This window comes from Chiloscyllium plagiosum, unplaced genomic scaffold (assembly GCF_037043375.1).
Source record: "Chiloscyllium plagiosum isolate Xiang-an unplaced genomic scaffold, Cpla_swu_hap1 HiC_scaffold_16, whole genome shotgun sequence".
In the NCBI taxonomy this organism is placed as follows: Eukaryota; Metazoa; Chordata; class Chondrichthyes; order Orectolobiformes; family Hemiscylliidae; genus Chiloscyllium; species Chiloscyllium plagiosum.
Window position 1 is genome coordinate 52,372,263 of NW_028270154.1, and position 24,287 is coordinate 52,396,549.

General features: G+C 39.9%; 1 protein-coding gene across 2 annotated transcripts; it reads left to right on the top strand.

Moving 5' to 3' along the window:
• The first annotated feature begins 285 nt into the window (after positions 1-285).
• On the top strand, positions 286-14,525 carry cltb (clathrin, light chain B). 2 transcript variants are annotated; one of them, XM_043703749.2, is made up of 6 exons: positions 286-523; positions 6,063-6,109; positions 7,134-7,251; positions 7,741-7,852; positions 10,512-10,565; positions 13,994-14,525. In XM_043703749.2, the coding sequence occupies exons 1-6, from the start codon at positions 331-333 to the stop codon at positions 14,163-14,165; spliced, it is 696 nt and encodes a 231-aa protein (XP_043559684.1). In that variant the 5' UTR covers positions 286-330; the 3' UTR covers positions 14,166-14,525. The 2 variants fall into 2 exon arrangements, with proteins under 2 accessions (XP_043559684.1, XP_043559685.1); XM_043703750.2 differs by lacking the exon at positions 10,512-10,565 and having other exon boundaries at positions 289-523.
• Positions 14,526-24,287: the final 9,762 nt, after the last annotated feature.

Below are 24,287 nucleotides of genomic sequence, written 5' to 3' on the forward strand. Positions count from 1 at the left end.
CCAGGAAGATAGGAAAACACCCGGGTGGCCAGTGACAAACACTGTCCTTAACTCCAGGGTGTTGGTCGACACCGCGTGCTCCTTCTCCAAGGACACCCGGACTTTTGTTGCCTTTAATGTTACTACCTCTTATCCCATTGGTAGAAGCGTCTGTCAATCACGTTTACAGAATTGACGTGTATGCGCAGGCGCGGTTAAACGTGGCCAAGTAGGCGGAACCCCTGCGCAAGGCGGATGTATAAAGGTGACGTAAGGGCTGTGAGGGCCATTTCCGATTTTCTTGCAACTGGCTTCCGGTTTCGATCAAGTCTCAAGCCCGGTCTTTTGAAGATGGCTGAAGACTTCGGTTTCTTTTCGTCGGACAATGGCACCACGGGCAGCGCCGAGGAAGATCCGGCCGCCGCCTTCCTGGCGCAGCAGGAGAGCGAGATCGCCGGCATCGAGAACGACGAGGGCTTCAGTATCTTGGACGGGGGCGAGGTGCCGTCGGCCTTGCCGGGTCACTCCTCTCATGACACTGGAGGTGAGAGTGGCCGGGGAGGTCGTGGCTCTGGGAGAGGGCTGGGTGATGGAGATGTGGCGGTGGATCTTGGATTCTTGCGGCGATCTCGCTCTCACTGTGTGGCTTGGCTCGGCCCGGCTCGGCCCGGACCTGTCGAGGTGGGGCTGGCCGAGTTCATTCTGTCTTTGCTTCCGGCCTTCCCGCTGCTCTGACTCAAGTACTTCAGTGTTCGGTTTCTGGTGTCACCGGAGTCAAACCTGTCTTCCCGCACTGTCGCCTCCTGTGACTGAGTGACCATTCCTAGCGGGAAATATCCCAGCAGCATCCTAACACCGGCTACTTTTGCAAAATAAAATCACTTTTTTTCTCACGGTTTTCTTCCTGCCCCGGTTTCCGCTCCAGCGCTGCTGTTCTTTATTCAGGCATCTGTTGTTGTGCTATTAGTGGAAGGGTAACTTATCAGTGCTCACACTTTTATCATGTTTCCCACGTAACGGAAGACCCTGTCGCAAATTGGCTAGAGCATTGTTAAAATTGTGAACGAAGCATTTCTTTTGTAGGCTGTTTACTTTAGACTCCCGTTGGGTTGTTTTTACAATACAATAAGATACGATTCTATCTTTTAGTTAAGTGGTCTAAATACTAACGAACTGAAAATCGGTATTCAGATAGTGCCTACTGGTGATAAGATATATAACCTTTAGTTCTTCCTACATCAGTACCTTAATACCTGGTCCACCCACTGATCATGTGAAGAAGCGTCTTAAATTTTTTATCATGCCAAAGTTTCCACCACCATTGGCAAATATCAGTGCAATTATGCGAATTTGCTTATGCGATTTAAATGTGCAGCAGTTTAAAATATCCTGGCTGTACTAAAATTTTGCCTCTTTTTTTTTAAAATAGATGTTGAAATAGGCCAACAAATATGTAAGGAATTTGTTTCCAGTATGTGGTTCTCAAGGGTATAAAAGCTTCAGTGCCCTTTCACAAGTCAAAAAGCACATGAAGAAACATCCTCGTTAAGATAGTTGCTTCTGAAGTTACTTTATTGCTCTGACCCATTTAAGGTTCACTAATGGTATTCCTCTATCAAATGCAGTCTTTCTTCCACTGTCAAAGGACAACACTATATAGACACCTAGCTGTGAAACATGTATTTCTGTGGCAGTATTGTTTGTAACTAAACTTTTTTTCCCAGAGACTTCTGGGAGAATACAGTCATGGGGTTGACCAATTGGAGTAGTTCCTGTCGAGTAGGATTGAGCTACTCTTTGCCAAGTTGCAGACTGATTATATCCTCTGCTTGCTGCTGATTTGGGTTAGGCTTGTTTTAGTGATATTTTGAAGCTGTTAAAATAAATGGTACCACCTTGGAGGCAGGGCTTAATGCGCATTTAGTTAAGGTTCCTTGTAAACTAGTATAGGATGTCTAGTTTAAAACTGCACAATATTATAAGTATATATAGAAACAAGTGGTGTGGGGCATGATTGCCTTCAAAATTTAAAGTTGAAATCTGAGACGTCAAAAGGGTAGAAACTGTACCCTTTCAGCTTTACACATGTAGTGGTAGTGCTTTAAGCTGTGACCTAACTAGTACTCCTAAGTTGAGTGCATACCTTTTCTTGAGTTATTTTAAATGTTTTGCTAGCTTGTCTTTAGTTTTCAGTTTAAATACTTTTGGTTGATATTTTCCTTGTGATCTTGCTTAATGGAAGATTGATAGAAGAATTTATCAATGTCCTTAAACACTAACTTATGTTGATAACAATAAAAATATTGTGACTCAAGTCATTTAATTGTGGAGTACTTCAAATCATTTTCACTCTTCCCTATATGGGACCTGAACTGTTAGGGTGAGAACTGAGTTAAGCAGAATGGATACAAATTTTTCAACGCACTTCCATAGTGTCAGACAGCAGAATTTCTAGTTTACTAATGTGAAACTTATTTTCTGTTTGTGTACACTGGGCAAATGCCACTTGTGGAAAGTGTTCTAACAGTTTAGCCCATGTCTGAGATTTAAATAACTATATTTTCAAAACTCTGATCTGCCCTGCTTTATTTAATAGGTGACTTTTATTCCACTGACCTGAGCCAAACTGATTTGCATTAAGCTGTACACTTCAGATGAGCATCTTTGAACTTTGCTCAATATAGTTCACTGTTTATCTGACTTCCTTCATGTCATGTGAAGGAGCTGCATGATCTTGCTGGACATTTAATCCAGTTTTCATGTAAATTCAGGTACTGTCTTTGACTCCCAATATCTAAAACAATTTGAGGTTGCCATAAGTTTAATAACTAGAATTGGTCTGTTAATGAGGCTGGTGTGCTAATATGCAAAGTTGCATATTATTCTCAAATTATTGTAGCATCTCTGAACCGAAACAGTAAACTAATTCGGATTGCTAGTCTGTACAACTACTTTTCCCTGCCTCCAGTCTAAATTTCCTGACTCTTAGTGCAGTTTCCAACCTTGAAGGCCTGATGAACAAACCATATTGACTGCACCCTTGTAACTGGGTAATATGATCAATTTTAATGACGGGGCAGCTCAATTACAATGATCTGTTTTCTATTTGTCCTTCATTTCTGCCCTTGCCTGGGTTTGTTGTCTGAAGCCAATGACTTCACTCAGTGTGTTGCTGTATGATAAAATTACTAAGACTGAATTTGTGCTGTCCTTGATATTAAATCAAAAATCTGGTCTCTTGCTCATCAGATCCAGGTATACATAGCTATAGTCCTCTGCAGTTAAAATAAATTTAGACAGTTCTGAAAACCAGGACTGTTCACATGGCTTATCCAATTACTTATTGGGCTTTTATCACTGTATTCTGATTCCTTTCAAGAATGACTTTTTTGCAATATTGTACTGAGCTCATGTCTATGTTCACATGTTGATGTAGCTTCCTGTTAAAGGGTGATGGATCAAGATTCTCTTTGGATAATCTATCTTGACTCTAGTGCATACATTTTAATACTAATGTCCAATACTTGCCCTCTTGTTGCCTTCTGGATGTGCAGATACTACAGAAGCCTATTAAACTCTTCAGAGTTGAATCTGGAGAAGAGGCAGTGCATTTGGGGAGGGCAAACAAGGTAAATGAATACATAATAGATATTAAGATCTACAGGCAAACCCAAATGTTTACATCTGCATGGACCTTGGAAGGCAGCATGTGCCAGTAGATGGTTATGGTAAGGCTAATCAGTTGAAATAGAATTCATTGTTTATTTTGGATGTTTTCCTGTCATGTGAAGGAGCTGCATGGTCTTCATGCTAAACACTTAATCAGTCCCAATCAGTACTGGGGCTGCAATTACTTGTAGTATTAGTGAATAAAATGAGAACAAATGTACTGTCACCAAGTTTAGGTGATGTGTAGGTCATAAGGCAAATGGTAAGGATGGCATTCTGCAGAGGGATATAGATAGGTTGAGTGAGCAACAAATCAATGTAATCTAGAAAAATAGATGCATTTTTGTAGGAAGCAGATAAATTGAATATTTAAGCAGACTGCAGATGATGAAATTGATTGATCTCTGAATGTACTTGACCACAAATGAGTATATACTGGCATTGGAGGGATTTTTCTCAGGATAGTGTCTGGATTTTGCCACCTGAAATGCTGCTCCAAAAGAAACTTGGGTGCAACATGGAGTGGATTTGTTGAGCTGGAAAATTTGGTTTTGGTCAGGTTTTTGGCTAACCCAATTGAAACTCTTTTACAGCATTTTTTAAGTGTGGTGGTGATATCAAAAAATCCAGCATTGAGATTTTTAACGTCAAGGATATTGCTCCCCAAAATTGCCAAAGCATTTGAAATAGAATGAGCATGTTCCAGTTTCAAATGCCATTGAAACTGGAGTGTTTTTCATTTGACCTTTGAGCATGAAATGCAGCATCTTAAATTATTTAATACATGCCTTGGTGCATGACTGTAGTTTGAATCTTGCATGCTATTGAAAAATTAGTACCAGCAGTAACCTACTGTACCACACTTTGGTCAGTAACAATGAGGCTAATGGCACTTTCTTGGAATTTGGACAGCAGCTTCACATCCTTGTTCACTTTAAGGTGAACAGCATAAAATTACTGTGAAAGTATTGCTGCTTTCCATTCAGAATTGCTATTTAGCTTATTATACAAGTTGAATAACTCCTCCATTGGGTTGTTTCAAGATACAATTCAATTTATGTCTTTCATGACCACTGGTTTTCAAGAACTTTGAAACAAAAATACTTCTGAACTCCACTATAGCAAATAGTGGCTACTGTGCACAGTGAGCTCTTGTAGCAGTGCAGGGGAGGAACACATTTTACACTACATGATGTATTTGAAACAAAGATTCAACCGTCTTAAATCCTGGCACGGTGGCTCAGTGGCTAGCACTGCCCCAGCACCAGGGACCTGGGTTTGAATCTCTACCTCAGGTGTGGAGTTTGCACATTCTCCCCATGTCTGCCTGGGTTTCCTCTGCGTGCTTTGGTTTCCTCCATGCTCAAAAGATTTGCAGGTTAGGTGGATTGGCTGTACTAAATTGCCTATAGTGATGGGTGCATTAGTCAGGAGTAAATGTAGGGGAATGGGTCTGGGTGGGTTACTCTTCAGAGGGTCAATGTGCACTTGTTGGGCTGAAGGGAATCTAGTCTTATCTTTTTAAACAGGTACTCCAATTTCACTGAAAAGTGACTGAACTATAAAATTCCTTGTTTTGTTGGCATGACTTGTTTGGTTTCTAGATTTTTTTCTTCTAATCAGTAACTGCTTGAGCTTCTCTAAGCTATGAAACATTTAATTCTCTCAGCCACAGGTTTTTTACACTTTTTTGTAAACCTATGCATCTCTTTGTACTGACTGAACCCACACAACCTTCTAGATGGTTTTGTCTTTGAGATACTGAACCTCTGTCACTAGATGCTCGTTTCTCTCTCTTGCTAATACACCCTATTAGCTGAAGGTTTTGTCAAGGCTGTAAACCCTTGGTGTATGCATCAACAAACATCAAGTACCTTACGATCACTCAAGTGTTTGTGAAAGTATAAATCATGCCTCTCCTTAAGTGGATGAACGAGTGTAAACTAAACATTACATCCTTTTTTTTAGAAGGAAAATTTCCCAGTAATAGTTGAATATGCATCAACCAAATCTAAAAAGGAACAGCAATTAATCTTCCTCTTTGCTTTTAAATGTGGGCTATACTACCAAACTTGATGTTAGCAATATAATGTGGAATGAAGCTGAACCATAGAAATGTCATGTGGTTGATTTGAACAATATGTAGTAAATCTAGTGAACACAAACCTGTAGGTGTGCCTGCCCCAGATTCTCAGCACATTCCAAATGCTATTACAAACAGCATGAAGTCTATATTGCAGTGTTGAAATTGGATGAGCGGCTACTTCTATGTAATACATTATGTATGAACTTATTTGGTAAGAAAATTCTGTAAACTAGTTTTCACTGCTCTCAATCTTTGCACTAAAGTTGTTCTACAGTGGTGACTCACTAAATATTCTGAACTTTTAAAGTCAATATTTGTTTTTCCTCAGGTGGATTCGAAGAAGAGCTGACTGCTGTTAATGGTGAAGTATACCAGGTTGGCAAAATTCTCAAATGCAGTATTAATGTGCTTTAATTGTAATGTTACACGTGTTGTATCAAAATTTTGGCCTACTGGATATGGATGATGTGAAAGGTTAAATGCAATTTAGTGAGATTAAAAGTAAAATTGTAATGTTTTAGTTCTCATTCATGTCTTAGTCACAAAATTCTCTTGACAAAAAGCAATCATTAGGTTAGTTGCCATTCTGTTGGCTTTTGATGCACGTCCTTAACCTGTTAACCACTGACTTTTTTTCAATTGAAAGTGCTGGAAATTTTATACACTGAGCTATTTATTCTAAAAATAGCTAGTAGTTTTACCAAGGTGCGCTCGTGCTGTAACCTAAAAGCCAATGAGGTAGCAGCTGGAAAGCTTAATCAACGATATTGCTTTGGTCAGCATAAATTTACTAGTCTGCTGTCAATCTTTAAATGAAGACAACCAATTTACTTTAACTGTGAGTACAAATCTCATTTTGAAGTAAATCTCTGTAAACCTTGTTTTCCATTTTGATTAGAATCACTAAAAAGTGAACAAACATTGAATTTCTGATCCAAATTACAATTGGCAAACTTGCACCTAGTGTTGTATGCAGTGGTAATTACCAGTGCACTTGAGCCTTCAGGATCTTTGCATGCCTTACATTCAAGTTGTACTGACCAGGTGCTAGAAAATGCATAAAAGCTGAAGTGTAGAGGGGGCAAAACAGTATATTAAAATGCAATGATTATCACATCACATCACATCTGCATAGATGTCACAATTGAGTGGTGGTTTTGATGTCATAAAAATTGGCAGTACAAACAGTGGATTAAAGTTTAAGGGAGAAACCTTCAACATGCAAATGGAGAGAATAAAAAGACTAATTGGACCCATTAGTGTGTTCTGGGTACTATATAATTTAATATAACATAAAGGTCAACTTAACAATTGTCCATATTCTATACTTGAAGCAGATAGAGAATTGCAGTCCCAACAATAGAAATTGAGTTGTACTTGTATAATCTGTTTAAAACAGGAGTCAAATTGTCCAAATGACAGTTATGCTGCAATAGCTCGAGCAGATCGCTTGAGCCAAGAACCTGAGAGCATCCGAAAATGGAGAGAAGAGCAGATAACTCGCCTAGAAAATCTTGGTAAGAGGAACTTGTACAGAATCAGTGATTTTGAAGCCTTGGCTTTAGCCATAGCAAGAAATGGAAATGTAGAAGTGTTGCTTTCATGGGTTTGGAAATAAAAACTTCTGTCAATATCCTAGTTCATTGCCTTGACATTGGGAGAAGAAGCTTCAACTAAAACATTAGTGTGAATTAAATGTGACTTGTTTTGTCAAGCTTGTTTTGATCTAAGCTGTTCATGTAAATTCAGGATTTTAATTGTTACTTCTGACTGAATGGAGTTGGCTCTCTAAAAATGGCAGTATTACCTTTCCCAAAATACCCAATCCAGTGAGGATTCTAAGGTCCTGCTGATATCTAAATATTGAAGAAAAATAACACTTCAAGAATCCTCATTGATTTGTTAAATTTTGCACATCCAATGATTTAAATCAATCTCTTTTTAACTTCAGTATCAACCAGTTTGTACAGCTGAAGTATTCCGTTTAATGGTTTTCACCTCCTCAGATGCTGCTTCTCGAAAAGCAGAAATGGAATGGAAAGAGAAGGCAAAAAAGGAACTAGAAGAGTGGTACATTCGACAGAATGAACAGTTGGAGAAAATAAAAAAGAATAACAGGTATGGCTAAATGTATTCTCTTTACTACAGCTTTTTAGAAAAAGAATCCCAAGTTCTGAATGCTTGCTTAATGACAAATCAAATGTAGATTCCCACATGTTTTGATTTGCATGTTTTTGACTATTTTATGTAATTATTCACCCAGTTGAGTGACTACAAAATTAAGTTTTTCATAAATTCTAGGTACCAGCTGAATAAAACAAATGCACTCAGTTAAGCTTCAGTACTATTGGTGATTACTAGTACCATCTGAACTAATCAAAGAAAATGCACTTATACAACTATAAATCTAGATATAAACATGGAATTTAAAATACTGGCTTGACTAATTTTCAAATTAAAATTGTTAATTGGGAACAAGCAAACCTGTTTACTTCACAATGCTCCATTGCATTGACATTACTGTCAATAGTATTGATGTAACTCTTGAATGTTTGGGCACTTGTTGTCTTAACAGCTTAACATACTATTAGTTGCATAAAAGACAGCACAAATTCATTATCAATGTCTCCTGTATATGTAGTGACACTTAGCATGTTAAAATGTTTACATTGGCTAACCTTGTACAACTGTCACCTGGGAGATAAAACTGCTGCTTTCCCTTTCTTATAAGAGGGGCACAAGGCTTCCCTTGCAACTACAAAATGGTACTTGGCCCATACTTCTGTCTTTCTCCATTGTGTTCAGAATTCAGCTATACTCAATTGTTCAGACATCTTATCCCTCTGGGATAACTAGGACCTAAACCTGAACCATCTGATTCAGGGGTAGGGATGTTACCAGTACTAGCTATACTTGAGTTGGACTGAAACACTTAAGGTCCCAACTATATTTAAGATTTAATCAGCTAAGACAAACACCTTGGGCATTTTCTAACTTTTTTTGCATTTTGTTTCTTCAGTATACTGGTTATGCATTGGCTGTGGGATTGCATTTGCTTCCGTTCAGTATTTGTATGCTGCTGAGGAATGGTTGCTAATTCCTTGGTTATTGCAGAACCTATTAAGAATACTTCAAGTAAAAACTTTATGAAATGTAGACTAAAAATTTGGATTTTAAAGCAAAAACAGATTGTTGGAGAAACTCAGCATGTCTGGCTGCTTTTGCTCCACAGATGTAATGTTTTAAATCCAGTGAGTCATCAGCTGAAATTTAAGCTGCTTTACAGGCCTATAAGCAGTAAATAGTTACTACATGAGAACAGTGATATGAAGAGATCTAATCTGTATGTTGAGTCAGTTTTATACATCTAACCATTGAGACATTAAAGATGTACAACTCAAACCCTTCAGTCCAACTTGTCTGTGCTGACCAGTGTCTTAAATGAATGTAGTACCTTTTGCCAGCACTTATCCCATATCCCTCTAAAACCTTGCTATTCATATACCCATCCAGATGCCTTTTTCATAGGTTGTAATTGTTCCAACCTCTGGCAGCACATTCCATTCACAACCCTGTGAAAAAGTTGCCCCAAGGGTCTCAATTTTTCCCCTTGCCCAAAACCAATGCCCTCAAGCTTTGGATTTTTTATCCCAGGTAAAAGACCTTGTCTGTTTACCATATCCGTACTGCTCAGATTAAACCTCCAAGGTAATGTCTCACACTCTGATGCTCTTGGGAAAACAGCCATTCGAAAGATTTCATTTTACTATTTATTGATATTTACAGGACCAAGTGAACATACTTTGAAGGTGTCAAAGTGATAGCCTGATATTATTGCTCGACTGCTGAAACAAACTCTGCTAATGTTTGGGGAGCCAGGTATAAATCCTTGACAAAGTGGAATTTGAACTCTACAAGAATATTTGGAATTAGAATCTACTTTTAAACAAAATTCCTAGTTGTTAGGAAGAGTCCATCTGGCTCACAGGTGACACTTGAATGCATTCAAATATCTGCATGCAAGTTCTACAAACCACTCTGCATCCTGACTTATCTTGCTGTTCCTTCAGTGTGACTCAGTCAAAATTCTGGACTTCCCTCTAACTGCTTTACTTGGTGAATATACACCTAGTGTTTTCAAGAAGGTGGTGGAACATATTTTAATGTTCCTGGAGCAATGGATGTTGCTGCAAGTACTAAGCTATCAATTTTTAAAACCACCAACATTAGTGACATTATCACTTTCTGCAATTACTTGCGATTTGCAGGAATGTCTGATTCACTCAGTTTGTAGTATTGGAACACTGCAGTTCAAATACTGTTAATATTTGGGAACAGTTTATTTGAAAAGTTTATGGACTTCACCAGTATAAACATGCTTGGCCTTTAATGGTTGAATTAACTGTTCCATTAGTTTAAAGCTGTTCACTTTTGAGCTTGCGCAGTGACTGCAGATTTGGTGATAGAAACCATGAAGTTGTTCAGTGACTATTGCAAAGCTTTCCTTGGGACTAGGAAATTAGATATTGCTCTAATCTTTCCAATTGTTGTTTTTTTTCCAATAGACATCTCATCGAATTTTTAACCACCACTTCTTTCCTAACTTTATTCCAGGCAAAGATGAATACTTGCAACTGCAGTTTAATAAATTCTTGCTAAAAATATTAACACTGTCCTCTTTTCTTATCCTTTCTCTACCCACCTGTTGCAACTTCTGTGCTCCTTTCCTGTTGGTCTGCGGGTTCACTCTTTCTGGACTAACATGCATGTGCACTAGGATCGCTGACGAAGCTTTCTACAAACAGTCCTTCGCTGATGTGATAGGCTACGTGTATGTTTGCTATTTTTCTTTTAATGCTCTATAACATTTAGAATTTCACTGTTTCAAATCTTAATAGAAACACTGACTTGAAGTGTTCTTTCAATGTCTGTTGAAAAATGTACAAACATTATACTTGTAGAACCAGTTTTTGTTTATCCAGCATTTGGTTCTGCTCCTCATGGTATGGACATCCATGACATGGACTACACTACTTTTTAAAGTGAAAGCTAGTCAACTGAGACTAGAGTCTTCAAACTTGCTGATCTTTAGATGCTATTAGTATGTATGCGGTGACTTCCAAAAATCATTGCTAGCAGACCCTAGCTAAACTACCATGCAAGGGAGGGGAACATTTCAAAAGTCTTAGGTGTGTGCAAAACTCATTTCAATATTCAAACTTCAGTCATGTTTTTGTAAACACAAATGTGCTTTTCAAATACATGTCTCTTTTTAGTTTAAAGTTACACTAAACCCTGAATACTATGGTAATGTGTTGAAATCTTTAACAATGCTATCCTAAATAGAATTTTTCATTTTTTTTCCAGAATGCTGTCTTAAGTTGATTTTTAGGTGACTTGCATTTATTTTTTAATTGAAGCCAGTGCTCCCAAAATTGTTTTACTAGTTCTATAGTCATCTACACTTGAGCTTTTCTCCCCATCTAGGAATTTCTGCTTGTGTAAGGCTCTTGGAATAGCTAGGCAGTTTTTCCCATGTAGAACAGGTAGTGTATTCTATTGAGTTAGTAGTATCCTTCTGTATTTGTGCTGTTGTCTTACAATTCAACAATCACTTCAATTTTACTGCATTAAATCCTTAGTTCACTCAAGTTTAACCAAATAATGCTTTTCACAGCATAAAGATCTTCACATGGAAAAATAATGTCAGTTAGTGATGCTCTTTGATCTGATTTTCATCACTGTTTCTCTGGTGCCATGCATTTACTTAGAAGGTGCAGCACAGTCCAGAAAACATTCAATCTTCCCTCCTACTTAAGTTGATTATTCCTTTAGTCTTGACAGTCTTATTGAGTCCTTGAATAGAGGTCTTGGGGCTGTTTGCTGTATGGAAATGTTATTGCAAATTCATGGACATGTCTGAGGAAAGGGTGAAGACAAACTAAACGCTTAGCACAGATTGCTTCTGGTTAAACACTGAGGCAAGAAAGGGATAGGATCCAGAATTTAAGATATGAACAAAATATGGATGCACCCTTGTGTCTAAATATAATTAAGACTATTTTAACATAAGGTGGGAGGGATGTCAAATATATAACTACAGGTTTTATGAACTTTTTTAAAGGAAAAGGAATCATTGAGAAATTGTTGAGATTGAGTCAACTAATCATCCAACTTTAACCTTTGCTCCAAGGTATCACCCTTATTCCATGTAGCCTTGTCATAAATGACTAAAGGTAAGCCTTTTGTCCAAACGGAGTTGGTGCATTTGCCTATGAAGTGGGAATAAAGACTGATTTTATGCACACTAATATAGATTATTGGTTTTGTGTACATTCAACAATATTAAGGATGCTATGTAGCACTGGCACATACAAAGTTGAAAGCATAAAAGCCTCGAAATGCAGAGCTGAAAATATTAGTATTGAAATGATCACAAATGGTGCTTGGAACTACCTCTGTACAGAGTTTAAGTAACTCATAGCACTGGATGTTTTACACTACAATGAGGTACATGAAATCTAATACCTAAAGCAATTCAATTTGGCTTCAAGTCACCACTAATCACCAGTCTGGTTCTGATACTTTTCTAGGTGAAAGTGGGTACTGCAGATGCTGGAGATCAGAGTCCATGTGGTGCTGGAAAAGTACAACAGGTCAGGCAGCATCTGAGGAGCAGGAAAATCGACGTTTCGGGCAAAAACCCTTCATCAGGAATAGTGAAGGGCTTTTGCCTGAAACAACATCTATGTTCCTGCTCCTTGGATGCTGCCTGACCTGCTGTGCTTTTCCAGCACCCCACACTCTTGACTCTGATACTTTTCTGCCTAACTTTTTTTCTTTTCTCGCAAAAGAAATGTACTTTTCTATTCTAGATCTTGGACTTCTGTCTACATTTCATTTTAATTTCTTCATGCTCCAGTGAAAGAAATGGTCAAGTACATCCTGACTATGAAAAAATTGAATAAACTCCACCCATTCATTTCAGTTCTGTTCATCATGCTGTAACCCTGAAAGTGTTTAACATCACAATCTGCTTTCAGACACCTCTGTCCAACCTGATCTTCACCCTCCTGACAATGGAAAGGATGTTTAGCTTGTGATTTTCAATAGTTATGAAAGGAAAATAATTCCATAGTCTTGGGCTTGTGCTAGTCTTCAAAGCATAAATTCAATGCTTGGAATCTTTTACCTTGATCATGGTTTAGCTCTTTGTCCAAATTGGTATTGTACCTGATTACTTCTGAATTTATGCCTGGTGACGTCTCCTCTATAGGAAAACAAACAGATGAAAGTGGATTTGCTGGCATAAAGTTTTGAGCAAATTGTACAATACTTGTGGCTAATTCTAGAATAAACAGTCCAGTCAAATTTTAATCTGCAAGTTTTATAAATGCTACTATACCCTGAATTGCTTGACTGACTTGTAACCAGTCACTAAAAGGAACAAATATTGATTCATAGTTTGGTTTTCATTTATGTTCAGCTGAAGTGGGGGAGCTATCATTGATTGAAAGTGATTTTTTTTTTTTAAGCTCACTTCTCCAATGAATTTGCATTTCACATTCAGTGCAGTTCAGCTGGGAAGGTTTTTTACTGAATGGAAAGCTTGCTGTTTGTATTGATAATGAGACTTACCTGAAGCTGAACTGTTCTTATAAAACTTCTACCCAGTGCATGGCTCCTCTTTCATTGGAGCAGCAGTGCTCCTTGAAGCAAGTGATTTGGAAAATCTCTTGAGCACTGCAAACTGAAGGGTTTTAAAGTGAGCTGAATGTATCTCGATTTGTCATCAAAGTTGTGGCTTGGTGTTAAGCCATTCTGACAAGATTGAGTTCAATTTCTGGTTTTTCAAAGCAGTTGCTCTTGAAGTGCTAAATGAGAATACTGCAAGCTGTTTCCACTTGAAAAGGTGGAATCAACTAGAACTGGTGCAACTGAAGGCCCATGCCTAAATTTTGCTGGAATAAACTAAGGGCCTAATAGGGTGTGGAGGAAGGGTGCATGATAAGCTTAGTCATATGTGCCTGATTGAGCTGGCAGGCTGAAATTCATTACTGAATAGCAACTTTCTTGAAAAAGGATTATAGAAACTTCTCCCTGCTGTTGGCAACTATGCCAAATATTGGGTAAAGGTTTGCCTGCAGTGTCAGCTATAGGAAGTGAGCACCCAAATGTTTCCAAGTTCAGTTGGGAATTTGTTGAAATCATAACCAAATGTGCCTATTTAGTGCATCATCTGTCTTTTTACTATTTCAGAGCTGCTGAAGAGGCCTTTGTCCAGGATTGTAATGAAGATACACCTGGAACAGAATGGGAGCGAGTAGCACGTCTTTGTGATTTCAATCCCAAAACCAACAAGCAGTCAAAGGATGTATCACGTATGCGTTCTGTACTGATATCCCTTAAGCAGTCACCATTAGTCCGTTAGATGCTACATAACACTATGGTGTGGGCATTCTTACTAGCTTTGGATCCCACAACAACGGCCATTAGAATAGAAGGATGAGTGTTAGTCATTCCTGTTTGGACCAAACCATTGTAAATTAAAAGATCAAATGTTTTTTTCCTTTTTCAATGCCCAATAACTCCAGTAATTGGCAGTCCTGTAGACAACTGCCTTCGCTCCAGGGTTTCAATGTTTAACTTTTTCTCAATTATCAATATCCCTACACTGTCCTTGTGCTGCATCACATGACTATATTTATGCATGAATTATGAGTGCAATCTATGGCCTTTGTTTCAAAATCATGTTGACTACACTTGTGCATTAAAGGTTACATTAAAACACTTGGTTTTGTCTTGCTTAAAGCCATAAGCATTAGTTGAATCAACTCACTAAACAGCCAAAAGATTCAGCCCACTTAAACTTTTAGAATAGTGAAACACTATGCTTCTCATTAGCTTGGATTACTGACAGTTTTTGAGGTTTGAAAATTTTTCATGTTTTGCAACTCTTGACCCAAGATAATCTAACTTTAATTTTCCACAGTACAAACACAACTTCCAGCCTTGATCTAATCTTTAATGCCTTTAATGTATTCCTGTTGTATCTATAACCATAAGTGAGGTGTCAGAGGACTTGAGAATGGCTAATGTTGCACCATTCTTTAAGGTAAGCTGTATGGAGCAGCCTGGGAACTGTAGATGTGAGACTCTGACATCAATGGTGGGTAAGTTGGAGGTGGTTCTAAAAGAAGGTTTATATTCTGTGGGGCAGGGAATTATTTAAGGGTGATCAGCATGGTTTTGTGGGAAGTCATCTCTCCAACACTCTTTTTTTTGAGGAAGTACCCATAAGATTGAGGGCAGAGCAATAGACATTGTTTACTTGCACTTCAGTCAGCCTTTCACAAGGTTTCACATGGTAGACTGATTAAAGTTTTAAATCATGGGATTCAGGATTAAGGACCAGGCCAGACACAAACCATTTCAGGGGAGTAGTCCAGAGCCTAAACTTAGTTTGTTTTAAGCAAGTGTCCTGTCAAGGGCAGCAAACCCTTACTGGAGCAGCAAGGTAAACATGCTGACTCAATACAAAATTGACTTTATGGTAGACATGACATGAAGGGCTACTTTTCAGACTAGAAGCTTGTGACCAGGAGTGTTCCACAGGGATTGGTACTGATCCAGTTTTTATCACTTTAGTTAGTGACTTTGAGAATAAAGGAGTCAGTAAGCTTGGGGAGGACACCAACATTGGTGAAATGGTTTAAGATTACACCCAATCTTAATTGGTTCAATGGTGAGTGACAGATTGCATTTAATTTGGATGAATGCAAGATATTGCATTTTAGTGAAACTTGTACAACTGGTCAGATCCTGGGTTGTACTGAACAGACTTAAGGGTGCAGGTACATAGTTCTTTGAAACATGCATCATTGGGAGATAAGGTGGTACATGTTCCTTCATTGCTCAGTCCTGTTGAGATGTTGTGCTGAGATTGTGCAGGATGTTGGCGAGGCCTCTTCTAGAATAGCGTACTGGTCTGGTTGCCTTGTTGTAGAAGGATATTAAATTGGACAGGGTTTGGAAAAGATTCACCAGGATATTACTGAGACTGGAAGGATTCAGCTATTAAAATTTGGGTTTTTTCACTGGAGCATAGGTTGAGGTTGATCAAATCAAGGGCTTACATAAAGTGAATAGCAAGGTCCTTTCCCTAGGGTGGGTGTTTAAGACAAAGGGGCATATTTTTGTGAGGAGAGGTTTTAAAAGTGGTGAGGGGAATATTTTCAACCATGTTGGTGGGGAATTAACTGTTAGGAAGTGGAGGATTCATGTACAGTTACAAAACAAGACAATTGCTGAAATATATGAATAGGTAAGATTTGTAGAGATGGATGCACACAAGTAGGACTATTAGTTTGGGAATGTGATTAGTGTGGACTAGTTAGGTCAGATTCTTACAGCCTGTTTCATTCTGCATGACTAAATTACTCTTGATCCAGTAACTGTCCCATTTAGGCTTTCAGTGGGTTGGGAAAGTCTCATTCATATTCAATGATTTTTGAGTTTACTTTATCTTTCTGGTTCTCTATCTTTAGGGTGACCAGATATCCCAGTTTCAATCCCCTCTTTCCAACAATTTTCTAAATAGCTCAAATCCTGACTTTTCCCTTTCCTTTCCCCACTACCTTTTTTTTTTTGAACTGTCTCTCAGACTTGTATTCCATTGATCCTGTGCTCCCTTCAAAGAAGTTGCCCTACCTTTGTTTACTGCATTCATGTAAAGTTATTTGTAGGAAAAGCTTGCCAATTTTGGTTGGTAAAATTACAAGACCTGTTATTAGGTTCCCACCTTCAACTGCCACACTTGGATTGCTGCAACTACATTCTATCAAGTAGTAGAATCCAAATATTGTGAATTTTTCATATGACCTTTGGACTAAAGATTACTTGAACTTCAGTCTTCTAGTACTTGCAGATGCTGGAGATCAGAATTGGAGTGGTGCTGGAAAAGCATTGCCAGTCAGGCAGCATTGGTTTGGGGTGGGGTAGGAATTGACATCTCAAGCATAAACTCATCAGGAATGCACCTACTGGCCTAAGGGGGCTGAGATTGGGGGTGTGGTTGAGAAGATAATGTGATACATAGATGAGGGTGGGATGAACTGATCAGATGGAGCAGCTACATGGGGAGGAGAAAGGAAGATGGACAGGTAGGAGTGTAAAAGGCAGTGCTGAGTTGGAAGGTTGGATCTGGGAAGAAGGGGAATGAGGAAACTAGTTAAATCCACATTGATCCTGGTGTCATTGGAGGATCCCAAGGCAGCAGATGAGGCTCTCCTTCCCCAGGTGTCAAATGGTTAAGGTTTGGTAGTGAAGGAAGCCCAGGACCTGCATGTCCTGTTGGAGGGGGAGTTAGTGTCACCTAGACACACTCTCTCTGAACCAAACTCTCTGGACCATTTGGGCACTTTCCTCCTCCTGGACCCCTCCAGTTCTAGGGATTTTTGACTCAACAACATAATGCAAACCCACAGCTACCTAGACTACACACCTCCCATCCTGCCTCAGTTTTAAAAAAAAAAATACTATTCCCTTGCTCTCAATTCCTCTACGTTTGCTGCATTTTTCCCAGGAGCACTAATTTGACCATAGAACATCCCAGATGGCCTCCTTTTTAAAGACTGCAATTTCCCCTCCCATGTGGTTGATACCCTCCAGTGCATCTCCACCCTTGAACCCTACCCCTCCAATTGCAACAAGGACAATGCCCCGTTCCCCAATATCCACCCCACAAACCTCCAGACAGATTACATTTTCCATCACCAGAGGTACGTTTCCCTCCATCCCTTTTGACATTCTGGATTCCATCGGACTCTTGTTAGGTCCACACCCCTCACCAACCCACCCTCCACCACCTCCTGCCACCACAAATATAAAACCTGCACCCTCCTTTCCATCCAAGGCTCCTATATCCAACAGATTAACCTGTACTTCCACATGTCATCTACTGTGTCCAATGCAGTCTCCTCTACTTCAGGGAGACAGAACACCAACTTGCAGATAATTTCAGATAATCTCTGGGACACAAACCAAACAACCCCACTACTCTACCTGAACACTTTAAGCCCCACTCCACCAAAGATGTGCTAGTCCTGGGCTTCCTCCACTACCAAACCCTAACCACCTGACACCTGGAGGAGGAATGCTTCATCTTCTGCCTTGGGACCCTCTAAACAGACAAGATCAATGTGGATTTCACCAGTTTGCTCATTTCCCCGCCTCATGTTAACCCAGATCCAACCTTCCAACTTAGCACTGTCCTACCGCTCAATCTTGCTCCCCACCTTCTGTTCCATCCTCCTCTGACCTATCGTCTTCACCCCTACCTTTATCTACCAATTGCATTCTCCCCATCTCTGTGCCCTTAGCCCACTCGCCTCATTCCTGATGAAGGGCTCGCAATCAAAACTTCAATTCTCCACTCCTCAGATGCTGCCTGCCCAACTGTGCTTTTCAAGCATCACTCTTCAACTGACTTTCACTGAAATGCCTTGATGCCTTAAATTGAAATCTAGCCCTCTGGATTGCTACCCCTTTGTTTATCTTTTATTCTGGGAAGTTAATTGAAAAAGGCTGACCATTTAATTCTGTCTGGTTACAAACACAGCATTAGAATGTACACAAACATTCTTGTGGTTTTGGTCAAGTTTGAGAATCAGACTGCTGCTTTGTCCACTGGACTGGTGGAGGAAAAGGTTTGTTCTTTGGACCGGTCAGTGAAAGAGATAAGTCAAAGTTTCTTAAGTCTCCAGCATTTTAGTCTCTTCCATTTTCCTCTTTTTTTTTTACATCTGAAGTGGACATTTTGTAATGGTGCTTGTTCCTGTTCAAATTGACTTCTACCATTTTGATTATCTTTTTAAACCACATTGAAGATGAAATTCAATTTATGCTTTAAGTCTTTTCCTATGTATTGATGTATTGTTTTGATCATTTGTGTAGGGGTCTACCAGTTTTGTTGTAGATCAGTGTTTTAACTTCTAACCTTATCTAGGGTAATTAAGACTGCAATTTTACTTGTGTATCTCATATGTAATTAACTTGTCAAACTCTTAGATTGACTGGTACACAGAAGAATGCATCTCAATTAAGACAGGAAAGGTTCTTTTCACAAAAATTAAATTCTGACCCAACCGGTTAGCTTTTTCTCTTCCCATCGAGCTTCCTCTCCTGATTGGAGCCTGAGGGTCCTGTTGTGCTTGTTTAGCAAGCAATGTTCCGGAGTAAGTGCACATTTTGCAAAAACCTCGCCCTTTCCTGAATGTGAAACATTACCAGACCTACAGGCTCTTTAATTTATTGAAGGTTTACCTGCTCAATTGGTTTCAGATTTGTCACTTTGTTAATAGTCTTTTAATAAAATTCAGTAAACTCATTGTTACAATTGTCATACACAACTGGATACTTATGACTAAATATCAAAAGTAGGCTAAAACTAAGATCATAAGACCAAATGGTGAATCTGTTTCTCAAGGGTAGTGTGAGGGATAGAGGCAAAAATAAAGATCTTTGAACTACTACACCAGACTCTCACTCCCCTTTCGAGGAGCTGAGTATTCCAGTACAACATCGGTCAACTAAGAGGTCATGAAGTTCACAACTAGTATGGTACTGCTGTGATCAGGTAATATGGCACATATCAAAGGGTACATTAAAGCAATGATCATTTTGGTAGAAATGTTAATTACACATCCACCTTTTATAATTAGACTTAATTATTTTTCATACAATGTTAATTGTTTGAGGACAAACACTACCACCTCTCCATGTATTAATATCTGGAGTTGGTATGTAAACAAAGGAAATGATGGAAAACATTACTCTTTTTAAAGTCTGGAAATGTTCGGGTGAGGTGTTTACTATAGCTGTACTGGAAATGCACACTATGATTTCCTGAGGATAAATGTTGAGTAGATCTTTTGGAAGTCGTAGTGTGATTTTACTAGCCAAGTAGATGCTGTATATTCATTCCATATTTGGTGCTGTATTTCCCATGTCTATATGTGGAAACATTTGATTCATTCAACTATTAGCTGACTAATGGAATGTACAATTTATTCACTTAGCCATTTTTGACAAATCCTACCATTTGTCAAGTTTTAGTATTATCTATATTTAGGTGGGCCAGAATCTTTAAGACCAGAAAATATTGGTGTGGAAGTAAGGCCATTTGGCCCATTGAATCCATTCTGGCTGATGGGCATTGCAACTCCACTGACCCACACTCTCTCCTTAGCCCTTAATTCCTTGCGAGATCAAGAATTGATCAATTTCTGCCTTGAAGACATTTTAACATCATGGCCTCCCCTGCGCTCTGTGGCAATACGTTCCACAGGCCCACCACACTCTGGCTGAAGAAATATCTCCTCAATTCTGTTCTAAATTGACCCCCTCTAACTCTAAGGCTATGCCCTCAAATCCTAGTCTCCCTGCCTAACGGAAACAACATCCCAGCATCCACCCTTTGTAAGCCATGTATTACCTTGTAAGTTGCTATTAGATCTCCTCTCAACCTTCTAAACTCTACTGAATACAATTCCAGGATCCTCAGCCATTTATTGTATGTTAAGCTTAACATTCCAGGGATCATTCATGTGAATCTCTGCTGGATATGCTCTTCCTGAGGCATAGGGCCCAAAATTGGACACAGTGTTCTAAATGGAGCCTAACTAGAGCTTCAAAGTCTCAGAAGCTTTACAGAATCCTGGACTAGAACTCACAGATCCCTTTGTACTTTGACTTTATGAATTTCCTGACAGTTTAGAAAATAGTAATAAAATACAAAGGAGACCATTATTTCATCCTCTTCTTAGTGTCTTTGATAGACTCACACCACTCCACCCAAAATTCCTTAAGACTAAGTATTTAAGTTCTTGGTGTAGCTCCATGGCCAATCTGGTAGCCAGATAGCAAGGGTCGGGGGGGTGCTCCTGATTTGCAAATTTTAGGTAATCTATGGAAGCGTGGTGTGTTTGATCTGTCTGGTTGCAATTTTTGGAAGTTGGAAAGGATGATAGACAAGTAGGACAAGTCATGGGGACAGTGCTGAGCTGGGGTGAAGTGGGGAAATGAGGAAACTGGTGAAGTCCACATTGATGCCCTGGGGTTGAAGTGTTCCGAGGAGGAAGATGAGGCGTCGGGTGGTGAGGGAGTGGCGGTGGAGGAGGCCCAGGGCCTCCATGTCCTCGGCTGAGGGGAAGGGGGGAGTTGAAATGTTGGGCCACAGGGCGGTGTGGTTGATTGATGTGGAAGTGTCCAGTCTCCCCACTGTAGAGGAGATGCATCAGGAGCAACGGATACAATAAGTGATATTAGTGGATGTGGAAGGCTTCTTTAGGGCCTTGGATGGAGGTGTGAGTGCAGGTTTTGCAATTTCTGCGGTGGCAGGGGAAGGTGCCAGGACGGGAGGGTGGGTTGTTGGGGGGGGGGGCAGGGACCTGACCAGGCAGTCACGAAGGGAATGGTCTTTGCGGAAAGCAAAATATATCCCTGGTGGTGGGGTCTGTTTGGAGGTGGCAGAAATGTCATTGGATGATTTAGTTTATGCGAAGGTTGGTAGGGTGGAAGGTGAGCACCAGGGGGGTTCTGTCCTTGTTATGATTTGAGGGGTGGGGTCTGAGGGTGGAGGTGTAGGATCAAGACCCAAAGACGCATACACCAAACACCACCAACTTCATCAGCAAGAACAGGTCTAGTCGCTTGACAATACTATGCCTTACCACCCATTTCACCTTCAACAACACAACCTACAGACAAACCAACGGAACACCCATGGGATCTCTGATATCAGGGTTCTTAGCAGAGACCGTAATGAGAGACTTGAACAAATACTTCTGCCAACCATCCAACCCAAACTTTGTCATCCCTGGAGTCATAGTGATGTACAGCATGAAAACAGACCCTTCGGTCCAACCCTTCCATGCCGACCAGATATTCCAACAAATTTAAGGAAACCTTCAAGACTACTAATAACACCCTTACTGGCATAAAATTCACTAAAGAGGAGAAAGATAACAACAACAAACTGCCATACCTAGATGTCACAGTAGAGCGAACAGCCAATGGGGAACCTCAAACCCGTGTCTACAGGAAAACAACACATACGGATCAAACATTGAACTACAGACGCAATCACCCCAACATCCACAAATTAAGCTGCATCAGAACATTATTCCAACAAGCCAGCACAGAGGAACTATGCAGAGCAGAGGAAAAAAATCACCTGTACAGTGGGTACCCATTCTTTTTGAATACAATAAACAGATTTCTCAGCAACAAAACCAAACCAGCAGACAAAAGGCATCCGGAACCCCTAGCCACTCTCCCCTACATCAGATCTCACATGACTGCTAGACTACTCAGACCCTTTGGCATCATGTTAGGCCACAAACCCATCACCACACTAAAACAGCAGCTAATGAACTTGAAAGACCCTATACAGACAAGCAAAACCAAATGTCATTTACAAAATACCATGCAAAGACTGTAACAAACACTACATTGGACAAACTGGTAGAAAACTAGCCACCAGGATACATGAACATAACTAGCCACAAAACGACATCATGACCCCCTCTCACTAGTATTCTTACATACAAATAAGGAAGGACACCACTTTGACTTGACAACACATCCATCCAGGACAAGCCAAACAGAGCCACGCATGAGAATTCCTAGAAGCATGGCATTCCAACCGGAACTCTATCAACAAGCACATCCCTGAGAAAAAGAACAGGAAATGACATCACTAACCCAAACATATAAATAGAAAGCAGGAATCATCAGCATTGCTTCGTCTGGAGGGTGATGAAACGTCTGAAAATGAACCTTCCAGCTCAGCAAGCAAACCAACATCCAGAACCTGAACCTGAGCTACAAATCTCAAAACTTGTCAGTTCCTCTCTCATGCCCCTGTAATTATCTTTATTTAACTGTAACACCATCATCCAATTTTGCCTTCTCTTTCAAACTGCAGCCTGATCTTTACCATATTATGATCACTGCCTCCTAAGTTTTCCCTTAATTTAGGATTTTTTTGTATAAAATCTGGCTCACTACATAGCACACTAAGTCCAAAATAGCCTGCTCCCTTGTGGACTCAATCAAGTTGTTCCAAAAAGCCATCCTCTAAACATTCCATGAATTCCCCTTCTTTGGAACCACCAGCAACATTATTCACCCAGTCCACCTGCATATTGAAGTTCTGCCAGATCACTGTGACCTTTCCTTTCTGACATGCCCCACTTATTTCCCGGTACATCTTTCCGACCCTGGACCTGACCACTGTTAGGTCTGTACATAACTCCCATTATGGTTTTTAGCCTTTGTGGTTCCTTAACTCCACCCACTTAGACTCCATCCTCTGACCCAATGTCATTTAGTGCCATATATTTAATTGCCTTAACTAACAAGACAACCCCGGCCCTCTGCCTACCTCCCTGTCTTTTCAATAAGTTGTAAATCCTTGGATGTTTAACTGTCAGTCCTGAACCCCCTGCAACCATGTCTCTGTGATGCCTACTACATCATAATCATTCACTATGATTTATGCTGTTAATTCATCGACTTTGTTCTAAATCCATAAGCATTCAGGTAAAGCGCCTTAATGCTAATTTTCTTATCCTCATGTTTTCCAACAGAGTCATAGAGATGTACAGCATGGAAACAGACCCTTCGGTCCAACCTGTCCATATATCCCAATCGGATCTAGTCCCACCTGCCAGTACCCGGCCCATATCCCTCAAAGCTTTCCTATTCATATACCCATCCAAATGCCTTTTAAATGTTGCAATTATACCAGCCTCCACCATTCCTCTGTCAGCTCATTCCATACAAGTGCCACCTTCTGCATGAAAAGGTTGCCCCTTAGGTCCCTTTTATATCTTCCCCCCCTCACCCTAAACCTATGCTCTCTAGTTCTGGACTCCCCGACACCAGGGAAAAGACTTTGTCTATTTATCCTATCCGTGCCCCTCATAATTTTGTAAACCTCTATAAGGTCACCTCTCAGCCTCAGATGTTCCAGGGAAAACAGCCCCAGCCTGTTCAGCCTCTCCCCATAGCTCAAATCCTCCAACCCTGGCAACATCCTTGTAATTTTTTTCTGAATCCTTTCAAGTTTCACAACATCTTTACAATAGGAAGGAGACCAGAATTGCACGCAATGTTCCAACAGTGGCCTAACCAATGTCCTGTACAGCCGCAACATGACCTCCCAACTCCTGTACTCAATACTCTGACCAATAAAAGAAAGCATACCAAACACCTTCTTCACTGTCCTATCTACCTGCGACTCGACTTTCAAGGAACTATGAACCAGCACTCCAAGGTCTCTTTGTTCAGCAACACTCCCTAGGATCTTACCGTTAAGTGTATAAGTCCTACTAAGATTTGCTTTCCCAAAATGCAGCACCTCACATTTATCTGAATTAAACTCCATCTGCCACTTATTGGCCCATCTTGTCGAGATCCTGTTGTAATCTGAGGTAATCCTCTTCGCTGTCCACTACACCTCCAATTTTAGTGTCATCTCCAAATCTAC